The following is a 12,254-nucleotide window of genomic DNA, read 5'->3' as shown; positions in this document are numbered from 1 at the left end:
ATTTATTAAAATATACAGATTTTGGTAAATTTAGATTTCTTCTTCTTCTTCTTTTTTTTTTTTTTCCTCTTTTCCCCTTGGTACCTTGTTAATATATATATTATATATATATATCTAGTTTTCAACAACACAATCATTTCAAAATAAAAATCACTCCACTGGGGATTTGGGTGTTTGGTTTGGGTTTTTTTTTGTTGTTGTTTGTTTTTCTTTCTCATGACACACAACAAGATCCCATTGCACAATGCACCAATGGGCTTTTGAAAACCACAAAAAGAAATTAACAGAACAAACTTTTTTTTCCCCCTTCCCCCCACTCCCCCCCTTTCCCCCCTTTTTTTTTCCCTTTTAAACAAATACACCAATTTTTTTTTTCATAGCAGAACTGCAGAGAATTGTTAACACCAGAAAGTACCACCTGCAAAAAAAAAAAACAAAAGAAAGAAAAAAAAGACCCAAAAAAGAGGCAAAAAAAAAAAAAAGAGGCAAGATATACATCAGAAAGACCAAACAAAACGAAGTGAAGATCATTTACAAGCTGGATTTACAACATCCCATGTCGTTCAGAGGGGTGACTTCTCTGCTGCGTGGAGGATGCTGGCGTGCTGGACTAGTACTGGGTGGCTGGAACCGTGCAGAGTGAATTTGTGGAGGGTCTGAGATCTTATAGAGATGGTCTGGAAGTTTTGAGGTATTTATGCTCCGTCTGTACCATGCTTCATGTCCCCCACCAGGGTGTGCGCCCGTTGGAGGGGCTGTGTGCCTCTCACTGGTGGTGGGAGCAGGGTGGTACCACCCTGCCTGTGTCCTCCTGATGGGTCAGGGGGTGTGAGAACCTCCCTGAGGACACGCAGGGGGAAAGGCTGGATTTTGTGGTTACAGCAACAAAAGCACTCATACCTCCTCCCAGTGTTCTCACCCAGTGGTGCCCAGAGGCATTGGGCATGAATCTTTCAGCCTTTGCGGCTTTGCTTGTGCCCACTGAAGACCAGAGTGCCTGCTCCAAGGGAAGGCTTGGAAGCTCCCAGGTGGAGGCTGTCCCACAGGCACTGCTGCTCAGATCGAAGCAGGGGGACCCTGCTGCAAACTGGCCTCCCGGGACACTGGCCACAGCCACCAGCAAACCCAGGCAAGTCCTAGTCTGTGTCTTGGCTGCCTTCTTCTTATGCACCTCTACTGGGTGGGATGTGGTAGGCTCAAAAGAAGGGTACAGCTCCCACTCCCTAGCATGGGGAGGGCTGGTGGCAGCCCATCCACCTCTGGTGGCGCCATGACATTAAATATTGTTTACCGGCAGTCCTGGGGACATGACACAACTGTCCTGCCCTGGTGCTTCCTCAGGAAGGGGAAGGAGGATGGGTGAATGGGACTGAGAGCAGCCAAAGGGCTTCACTCAATACATGGATCCAATGGAGAGGTTTCTACAGACACCAAAGAGCAAGGGATCAAGCCCTTGTCAAATGATACAGCACAACTAGAGCAGACATGACAACAAGACACTGCTACTGGTAACTGCTCTGTAGCAAGAGATTAAGGCTGCAGAAGGAGTAACAGCTTCGGTTCAACACTTGGGCATGAGTTTGTGGTGCAGCAGATGCCTAAATACTGTGCAGAAGCAGGATGAAGACAACTACCTCGGATATGGGATAGTACAAGAGCTGGTAGGAAAACAGCATCACTCTTTCTCCCTGAAAACATAAAGCCAGACCTGTGAGGTGCCATCTCTCTTGGGTACTTCTAAGGCATTGAGGGCAAGAGTAGCCAAGCGCAAGTGAGAGGTGCCCTTTGCTCAGCACCACCAGAAAGGCTTCCCAAGCTGGCCTGTGAGTTGTGTGCATGTTGCAGACAGCTTTTGGTGGGGACATACTTGGGAATTCTGTTTGCAGAAGTGTGGCTGGGGCAGGCAGTGGGAGGGGATGCCAGAGCAAAGCTTACAGGTCCTGCTACCAAATCCTTGCTCCCATTCTGAAACCCTTGCAGAGGCCAAACTTCCCTTGGCTTGCCTGGGGCATACCAGGTTAAGATCTTGGTCATTCCTTTCCACTGGGAAAAGGACTGCAGTTTGACAGAATGACAGAAATGTTTGGATTGGAAGGGACCATTAAAGGTCACCCAGTCCAACCCCCCTGCAGGCAGCAGGGACATCTTCAACTAGATCAGGCTGCTCTGAGCCTATTCAACCTGACCTGGAATGGTTCCAGGGATGGGGCATCTACCTCTCCTTGGTCACTGTTTGGGACAGGAGGTGTGGGGAAACATTTGCAGCTGTGAGCAGAGTCTCTCCATCGAGCCCTTGAGCCCTGGAAACCCTGGGGATGGGTCCAGGTACCCTCTGCACCCCACAGACCACTTGCCAGGCAGGCTCCATGCTGTATTTTGGGGGGGCTGAGACTCATCCAGTGACCCAAAGTGTTAATGGTTCTCAGCATCACATGCTGGAAATCTTGCCTCATGTCCCTGTTGATGTTAAATTGTCCCCTGGGATGCCAGCAGCACCCCCTGGTAGCGGAGGTTGGTCTAGGCTGCTCCTGGGGATGGATCCGGATGCAGCCTTTGGCGTTCAGGAGGAGAGTGGTGTCACTATCTGGTGGGGTGCTTCCTTGGGTATTATCTATTCAGGAAGGTGTTCCCCTGTTGCAGTGTTTTAAAGTCAGCATGTTGGTGATGGGCTCCAGAACTGGACCTGCTGCAAACTGCTGACTCAGCAGTGCAGCTGCTCTCTGTGGCAGAGGCGATGGTGGCTGTGACCGAACCTTATCACTACTGATGGTCCTCAGAGATGCTGCCAGTGGGGAGCCTGATGGCACTGCTGGGGGCCATAGCTGTGCTGGGGCCAATCTGGAGAGTCCAGCTATGAGAAATGTCCATGTGTTGATCAGTTCTGTTTGGTTTCACGTTGCAACCTGGGCACTTACAGAACGAGCAGCATTTCAGTGTTTGTTTGTTGGTTGGTTGTTTTTTTTTACAGCATCCAATAAGCCAGGGGCAGAAACAGAGAAAATGGCACAAGATGGAGACAGCAGCAGGAAGAAAGATTTCAGCAGCAGAGTCCTCTCCACTTGCCATGTGTGGCCAGTCCTGCCAAGACGTGGCTGACCGATGAAGGCTGCTGCTTTGCAGGACACAGACGCGCCCTTGAAGCACCGATGCCAGGGTAGGTGGTGAAATGTGCCCACTGCAGTGAGGGAATTACAGCACAGTCATTTGTAAAAGACACAGCGTGGTGGGAACAGCATCCAGCCTCAGACTGGTGATGCGTGGTCCTCATTGATCGTTTGCAGAGGGTGGGTTGAGCCAAGAGCAGATCTCAGCCCTTGCTGTAACCAGACAGGGGACTGGGCTCCCAGGTGCAGATTTGGGATGCTTGGCTGTGCTGGGACTTCAAGGTTTGATGATTTGGGATGCTCAGATTTGAGGTGTGAGGATGGACATGAGGGTAGCACTGCTGTGCACACTGAGTGCCTTTGCCCCAGAATGAGCCATGGAAATACTGTGTGACGGGATCAACATCCCTGGACCCACCTCTGAACTACTCCCTTGAAAGGGGTTTGTCCATCTCTGCGGGTACCTACCTAAACCATCTGTCCCTGTGGCTCAGCTGTTACTTCTAGGTGGTTCAAAGGGAAAAAGACACATGCTGAGGAAGTGCCACAAATGTAAGAGTGTCATCCCACCGCTGCAGCCATCAGGTGGACATTGCCTGGGGACAACTCCTCTTGTCCACTCGTGCAGCGCCTTCTGCCTCTCAACACGCTCCCAGTTTGGCACATCTCCCGCTCCACCACCTCCACGGGTGTGGCTGGTGCCAGGACATCAGCCAGTGCCGTGGGATCAGCTGGCATCCACCAAAGCAAGGCCCAATCGGTGGAGCCGGGATGGGCCATGAACGTGTTTGCCTCGGGGTCAACGGCAACTGCAGAGTGTGTCCTGAGGACCAGAGGGGAGTGAGGGGTGGTGAGGGACTTGGGGAGTATGGGACAGGACAGGGGAGCCGTGGGGACCCTTCCTCATTGAGTGGGTGGCGCGGTGCCCCGCTGCCCACCTCCCTACTCGGGCGAGTAGTCCAACTCGTCGTTGGCGATGAGGGCCTCCGAGGGCGGTTTGTGCCTGCCTTTGCTTTTCGACCTGCTACTCGTCCGATGGCTTTCCTTTGCTCCTGCCATGTGCTGGTACGAGAAGCCCTTGTCCTCAGAGGGGCCCCAGCCCGGGTAGTCCTCACCCTCAGTGGCATAGGAGAAGCCATCGTCCACAGAGAAGGGGTCGACGTCCACGTCGTAGCGCTGGTAGGTGCTCTGGTGCAGGGCCTCCTCCCGGGCGCTGATCTCCAGGGTGCTGTTCCACATCCCATAGCCAAAGTAGATCAGCAGGCCTGTGGTGGGTGAGAGGGAGAGAGTTGGGCCCCAGCCACCAACACTACCCCACACCCTCACACGTCATTAGAAACATGCCATGCCCCCAAATGGCACCTGCCCAGTGGAAGCCACCCCAGGGTTGGGGATCCAGCCTGGCTCACCATCAGCACCCTCCCACCCATGCCAGGCTAGCTCCAGCTGATGAGGGTGAAGTGTAAGTAAACGCCTCTGGTTTTTAAGCTAGTGCATGTTGCAGTTGGTGCCTGCTCTTTGAAGCTGTCAAGTTTGTATTTTCAGGCTGCCAGCTGTGACCTGAGGGCTGTATGTTTTAAACAGCAGCTGGGATTGCTGCTGGCTATGTGCCATCTGCAGCTTGGGTGGGACAGCAGCTCTCAGCTGACAGAGGTATGGAGGCTCCCAAGTGCTGAGAACCTGCACCTCTGCCTGGTTCCCCTCATGGCTGCCTTTTTGCCTCTGCAGTTTTCTCCTGCCCTCAGTCTCTCTCCTGCTGGTGCTCACAGCCATGTGTGCCCCAGGGCTGCCAGGATGAGCGGACTTGGTATGAAACCAGGGTAGAAATCCTGTCCTCTTTTCCTCAGGATTTTCATTTCACCTTCTCCCTCTAGCTCTACCTCATCTCCTCTTCCTGCACCAATCCTTTCCTTGGAAGCAAATGTATCTGGAGATCTAATTTCCAGTGGATCCCAGGATTAACCTACCCCATACATGTGTACTGAAACCCAGACTTCTCCATATGCCACAAACTGGCCATGGGGCACTGCTTGTGAGATTAGATCCGGAGTCTGTGCAGCAGGACCATACATCTCTGCCACAAAAACAGATGGGATGTTCCTCCTCCAATAGGTGAGCAGACACAGGTGGGACTGGTGAAGTCCATCACTTAATTCACTTGTTGCCATTTCTGGCAGCTGAAGAGATGTTTGATGGACCCACAGGAGGAAGTATTTAATCACAGCAGATTAAAGTGATGTTTGGAGTCATCTTTGCTCCCAAGTAGAAGGGCTTTCCCTAGATTTGTGACTTCAGCTATTGCCTTTGAGGGCCAAGAAATCATCAAGCATGTCTTCTCCAGCCCAAATAGTGATGTGGCAGCTACTGCCCAACAGCTTGGGTTTGAGATAGGGAATTCTTAGAGCCAGAGCTCTGCTATGAGACCTCATCCATGCAGGACCAACTCAGGACAGCAAAAAAGGGAATAGCAAATTGGAGACAAAGCTTTTTAAAAGCCTTTATCCAAAGGGTGGAACCCACAAGACTACTCTGAACTCTCGGAGACAGCAGAAGGAGATTCAAGGTCTGTTTGTGTCCTCTTCTGGTTCTGCTGTCTGAGTTCAACCATCTACAAATATCAGGAGGCTCCTAAGAAAAGCATGAAGGCTGGTGAGCTCAATGTAGTGGCCTGTGCCTGTCTACCCCCCTTCCGCAATTCCTACCTTTATGGGAGATGACAGCTGCCTACAACCCTTACATCAATCCTTGTTCTCTTTCCCTACCACTTTCTCCCTCTCAACCCAGGACCCTGAATCTTGCTCACAAAGGTGTGGACTGCTGGTGGAATACTTGGCCAGGGATGGACCTTTTGGGTGCTGGCACTGTGGTCACAGACTCTTGTCAGCAACTGAGTCTCCTGTGGGCAATATATATGTTTCCCCATAGGCTTATGATTTCTCTGTAAAGAGCTCTTGGCTTTGATACTGTCTTGTTGCTTCAGTTCTCTACAGTCCAGACTTGGGGGCCTTCAGGAGGAGCTATGAGAGCTGCTCTCTTTCTAAATACATAGAATACATAGAATAAACCGGGTTGGAAGAGACCTTCAAGATCATCGCGTCCAACCCATCAACCAATCCAACACCACCTAAACAACTAACCCATGGCACCAAGCAACCCATCAAGTCTTCTCCTGAAAACCTCCAGTGATGGTGACTCCACCACCTCCCCAGGCAGCCCATTCCAATGTGCAATCACTCTTTCTGTATAGAACTTTTTCCTAACATCTAGCCTGAACCTCCCCTGGTGCAGCCTGAGACTGTGTCCTCTTGTCCTGGTACTGGCCGCCTGGGAGAAGAGACCAACATCCATCTGTCTACAACCTCCCTTCAGGTAGCTGTAGAGAGCAATAAGGTCACCCCTGAGTCTCCTCTTCTCCAGGCTAAGCAACCCCAGCTCCCTCAGCCTCTCCTTGTAGGGCTTATGTTCCAAACCCCTCACCAACTTTGTTGCTCTTCTCTGGACTCGCTCCAGCAAGTCAACGGGTTGCTGTGTTAAACAAGGGAAACTATGAACATGCCAGGAAGCTTAAATCTGGGGAGAAAATGTTCCACAACAGTCTGTGAGTCCTGAGATCCTTCTGTCAGAAAGTTAAGCACTTACACCAAGAGGAGATACAGTCCACAAATCCCTTGGCTCTGTTTCTCACAGGGCTGTTGGGTTTGGGCAGCGCTGGGGGTTTGAAAATGCAGCACTGGGATTTAGGCGTGGGCTGATGAAGAGCTCAAGTGGGTGACAAAATGAAAAAGCAGGCAGATTTCTGTAGGAAACCTGCCTGCCAGGCAATTTGCAGAGCCCACCTACTTTGCCTCAAAAGGATCATCAAAATAGTCACCTCTGCATGGAGCAGTTTGCTTCCATCAAACTGACATTTTCTGGAGGTGTGATTTTCCATGCAGCTGTGGCTCAGGGGCTCAGGTCTCCCAGAACTTCAGTATGACAAGGGACAACTGCAAAGGACTGGGTATGTCCCAGATGAAGAAGCATCAGCTTAAGCACTCTTTAGGAGTCAGGCTCTTCTTGATGATGGCCAGTGACAGGACAAGGAGCAATGTGTGGAAGTTCCATGGAAACAGTTTTCACTGTGAGGGTGACAGAGCACTAGAACAGGCTGCCCAGGGGGGTTGTGGAGTCTCCCCTGGAGATATTCAAAACCTCCCTGAATGTGTTCCTGTGTGACCTGGTATAGGTGATCCTGCTCTGGCAGAGGGGCTGGACTGAAGATCTTTTGAGATCCTTTCCAGCCCCTAACATTCTGTAATTAGGGAAGTTATTACTAACACCCAGTTTGAAAATCAAAATAAAAGACTCTGGGACTCACCCACAAAACACCAGACTGCAAATCGGATCCAGGTGACTGTGGAGAGCTTCAGCATGAGATAGATGTTCACCAGCATGGCAAAAGCAGGGACGAAGGGCAGACATGGTGCCATGTAGGGCAGCTTCTTGGGGTTCTCTGGCTGCTGCAAGATCACAAACACCAGCACGGCGATGAGCAGGACCATCAGCACGACAAGGAGGACAGCCCACCAGCTCTGCTCGTAGATGTAGTCTGACCCAAAAATGATGAAGGAGCAGAAGATGAACATCAGGACGAAAAGGAGGAGCACGCAGGTGGTGACGGTGTGGCCAGTGGCTGCCGTGGGGCGGTCCATTTTCCCCGGCAGCCCAAGGTGGATCCTCATGGTGTAGTAGCGAGGGCCGATCAGCTTCTTCAGCTTGATGAGGTAAATGTTCTCAGACTCATCCGCCTCTATCCCCGAGGTCATGTCCACCGTGCCGTAGTTGGGGTGGTTCACGTTGTAGGCTGATTTATCAGATTTCCCAATTAGCATCTCGTTATCCCCCAGGGAGGGCAGGTTTTTTGCCCCACACGTGTTGGTTGGTGGGCCAGCAAACTCTTCTCCTTCACTGCCTGGAGAGCAAGCTTCCTTCTCACAGTCAGCCAGGATGCCCTCCTTCTTCTTGGTGTGCTCCTCAGAGAGGAACTTGACGAAGCCATCGATGTCGCTCTCGGGTTGGTAGCGGAGGAGCAGGACGCAGACAGAGACTAAGGTGTAGGCGAGCAGTGTGCCAATGGACATCATTTCTATCAGGTCCCTCAGGCTGACCAGCAAGGAGAGCAGTGCTGCCAGGAATCCAGAGACAATGCAAGCCACTACTGGAGTTTCTGTGTAAGAACTGACGTGGGACAAAAACCTGGAGAGGGAAACAGTTGCAGAAGGTTAAAATTGCAGACGGCAGCGGTCCCCTGTCACAGTAGCTCTTACTCAGCTGGGTTGCCAGGCTCAGAGCTATCATCCTTTCAGCTCTTGTTGCTTTTGGTCCCCCAGACAGCCAATGACTGGAAATACTGGTCAGACTGAGTCTAGAGTTAGAGCTAGGTCTAACCAGCTCTGAAATGGGCACTTGGATGCTTGCAAATAAGCATCAAGGTTTTATGCATATAAGCTGCTCTCCTCTGCAAGTAACTCTTAAATTAAGTGCGCATCCTCCCCCAACCTTGATCTCTAGATGTCAGCACCATGTGAGAAAACTTTGTACACATCTCTTCTGATTTTCCCCACCCCCCAAGATTTCACTTTGGTGTGTGCTCTGTTATGCAAGCATCAATTCTGTGCATGTACACTGCTCCCTGTGGTGCTGGCACTGAGCTGTCACAGTACAGGACAGTCCCCATTCCTCCCAGCACACTTCCCATTGGGGTCCCAAGGGGGCAAAAATAACTTCCAACGTGGGCATGACTGACCTGAAGAGCAGCCCATCACCAGCCATGGCATAAATGACTCTTGGCATTGGGAAGAGGGAACCCAGCAAGCTGACGGTCAGGCCGGCCACAGACCCAATGGCAACGATGAACTTGGCCGCGTAGAAGCCATGGACCACAAACATTTCCATCAGAGGGGACTCAGTGTCAATGGCATCGTAGGGCACCATCAGTGTGAGGATGATGCTCACCTGGGGAAAGTGAGAGGAACAGGACATAAGTGCCAGCTGGGGAATCCAGGGCACGGGGGCTGCTTCTCAAGGGTGGAAAGCCAAACCCTCTCAATTCTAATTGAGATATATCCTTATGTCTCCTGCTCGAGGTAAGGCCTCCAAAGGTAACAGGATGACACCTTGAAACTTGCTGCAGTGGTGATACAGAAGGGTGGTGGGACTTGATGGGATTAGTAACACTCATTGGCCATGTTCCTGTGTGGGGCATGCAGTCCTTGTGAGACAGACCCAGAATCCAAGATGGCATTGCTTGGGGCAACACCCAGATCCTTTTAGAGCCAAAGAGAATTGGTTTTGAGGGGAACCCACCACAATGCAGGAGAAGCAGTGGGTGGGTTCCTTGGAAGCAATCAGAACTGTATTTTTTCCCTTTCCTGACACAATTTTGCTCTTTTACAGGGAAATCCCTGACTACAGAGACATATTTCTTGGGGTGCAGAGCTGCCAGATACTTCTCACATGGCGATTCCTGCCCATTCTCCTCCTCAATTGGACCCTCTCCCATATCTCCAGCAGAGGCAGTGCTGCTTTTCCCAAAAAGCAGGGAGATAGGTTGCTGAAACAGTGCTGCTCCTTCTGCTTTGCTGTGCTTTTGGATGCAAAAAGAGCTGCGGATGAGCATGAGCCATGAGGAAGAAAACTGCTGTCACCACCTCTCTGCAGCCGGCAGAGGGATCTCGGCAGGGTGACAGGAGATTGGGGACAAACTAGGACTTGGCTGAGGAGAGCCTCAGCAGGAGACTGTGGTCACATGGAAATGCAGCTGATGTCTCATTTCCCACCAAAGAAAGGGCCCTTGTCCAAAGGTCAGACTGACACCACAGCTCATGGGGAGGGGAGCCATGAAGGGACACACTATACCTACCTACCTACCTATCTATCATTATCTACCTACTGCATCTATCTATTTGGGGGGAGGGAGGGAGGTGTTTTTGTTTGTGGGGTGTGTTTTTTTGTGGTTGGTGGTGTTGAGTTTTGTTTTGTTTGTTTCTTTTGTGGCCAGCAGGTTGAAGGAGGTGATTCTGCCACTCTGTGCTGCTCTGGTGAGACCCCATCTCAAGTACTGTGTCCAGCCCTGGAGTCCTCAGAACAAGAAAGTCATGGACCTGTTGGAGTGTGTCCAGAGGAGGACACCAAAATAACCTGGGGGACTGAAGCACCTCTGCTGTGAGGACAGGCTGAGAGAATTGGGGTTGTTCAGCATGAAGAAGAGAAGGCTCCCAGGGAGACTTTATTGTGGCTTTTCAGTAAAGGGGCATATAAGAAGGATAAGGACAGATTTATTAGCAGGGCCTGCTGTGACAGGACATGGGGTGATGGTTTGAAACTAAAAGAAGGAGATTTAGACTTGATAGAAGGGAGATATTTTTTACAGTGAGGGTGGTAAAACACTGTCCCAGGTTGCTGAGGAGCTGGTAGATACCCCAACCCTGGAACCACTCCAGGTCAGGTTGTTTGGGGCTCCAAGCAGCAAGCTGCTTTAGTTGAAGATGTTCCTGCTCATTGCAAGAGGGTTGGACTAAGTGACCTTTCAAGGTCCCTCCCAGTCCAAACCAGTCCATGATTCTCTGGTGTGTCTATGCACAGCTGTGTGTTGCTGTCCATCTGTGTATGTACAGTGAGCACTTACAGACACGTAGGCTGTCAAGCATGCGACGAGCGAGGCCGTGATGGCATAGGGGATGGAGGTGTTGGGGTTCTTTGCTTCTTCTCCAGTGGTAGCAATGATGTCAAAGCCAATGAAGGCATAGAAACATGTTGCAGCCCCTTTGAGCACCTGTGTAAAGAAGGAACAAGCAGCTGATTGCCAGAAGAACCCAACCAGGGAGAGAGAACTCAGCAGAAATGGAGGAGCCCAGTTCTGCTGTGTCTGAGCCAAAGGGTGAGTAGGGGCAGATCAAGGGGTCCATACATAAAGCTGGGCATTCCCACCTGGGGACTAACCAGACCACCCATAATCCAGTGACCTGCTCTCAGGAAAAGATTTCAACGTGTGGCCTGAGTCAGTGGAGACAGCACCAGCAGCTCACTGGTGGTGCACCACAAACCCGTGTCCCCACTGAGCCCGAATCTGCTGGGAGATCCTGGCAGTGACTCAGGAGACAATTGACAAATTTCAGGTTTGCTTTCACAATCCTCCACCCCAAATCTGTTTATATTAGTAGGGGTTTGGAGCATGTTTACATGTTCTGTCTTAGCAAGATGTCTCCTGTGGCAGCAAGATCCACTATCAGAGGAAGCAAGAAGAGAGCAGCAAGAGTCAGATGTGTGCCGCTGTCCAAACAACCTCTGTTTGGCTTGGAAGCTGCAGACAGGTTAGGAGCACACGTTGGAACACTTGGATAAGGAATAGTTTGCACTGTTTAGTTATCTTCTTAATGTGATTTTTAAAACATACAGTATTAGCAAGGACATTTATAGGACTGAAACACTGAAGCAGGCTGAAGGCTGTGGCTGTGAGTGAGCTAATTTGCAGTTGTAACACCCTCACATGCATCTAGCTCTAGCTGGGTACCACGTGCCCATCACATCTCTGTCACCTCAGAGATGTGCCTAGAGATGGAGTACACAGTAAAACCCACCTCTCTCAGGGGACTAGCTGTAACTACCTTTTTAAAGCATCCCCTGATGCTCCTGGGGATCTCCAGCTTATTTTGTTGGGGATTTAAGTTCCTGGAGGTGTTTAAGACCAAGCTGGATGAGGCTTTGAGGAACCTGATCCAGTAGGAGCTGTCCCTGCCCATGGCAGGGGGGTTGGAACTAGGGTGATCTTCAAGATCCCTTCAACTCAAGCCATTCTGTAATTTACTTTTACAAGTAAGATTTGGAAGACAACCAACCAGCTGAAAATGATGAGAAGACCCAATTGGGTTTGAAACATTTTGGATATATATCTTTTAAAATTAGGGGGAGAGGGTTGCCAGGAGAGACTTGGAGCAAAATAGCTATTTTCTCTTTTTCATTCCTTATTGTATGGCATAAAAATCCAAGCACAATCTGAAGGTAAATATGATCTCTGTTCTGAAATGAGTGTCCGTGCTCTTCTCCTCACGGTTGTTCTCTGGCAGGGAGGTATTGATTTACTGAAGGAAGGTGCAGGGGCTGTATGGCAGC

General features: G+C 50.6%; 1 protein-coding gene across 1 annotated transcript in view; it reads right to left on the bottom strand.

Moving 5' to 3' along the window:
- Window positions 1-463: 463 nt before the first annotated feature.
- SLC7A14 (solute carrier family 7 member 14) overlaps window positions 464-12,254 on the bottom strand; it is a 36,901-nt gene continuing 25,110 nt past the window's right edge. The window contains exons 5-8 of the mRNA XM_054166595.1: window positions 10,771-10,917; window positions 8,890-9,098; window positions 7,462-8,339; window positions 464-4,369 (exon numbers count right to left, since the gene is read on the bottom strand). Coding sequence (XP_054022570.1) covers window positions 4,047-4,369; window positions 7,462-8,339; window positions 8,890-9,098; window positions 10,771-10,917 — 1,557 coding nt within the window. The 3' untranslated portion in view covers window positions 464-4,046. The remainder of the gene's footprint in view (window positions 4,370-7,461; window positions 8,340-8,889; window positions 9,099-10,770; window positions 10,918-12,254) is intronic.

Source organism: Dryobates pubescens, chromosome 13 (genome assembly GCF_014839835.1).
Source record: "Dryobates pubescens isolate bDryPub1 chromosome 13, bDryPub1.pri, whole genome shotgun sequence".
Classification (NCBI taxonomy): Eukaryota; Metazoa; Chordata; class Aves; order Piciformes; family Picidae; genus Dryobates; species Dryobates pubescens.
The sequence above is the reverse complement of the archived record's forward strand: the minus strand, read 5'-3'. Positions and strand labels throughout refer to the sequence as shown.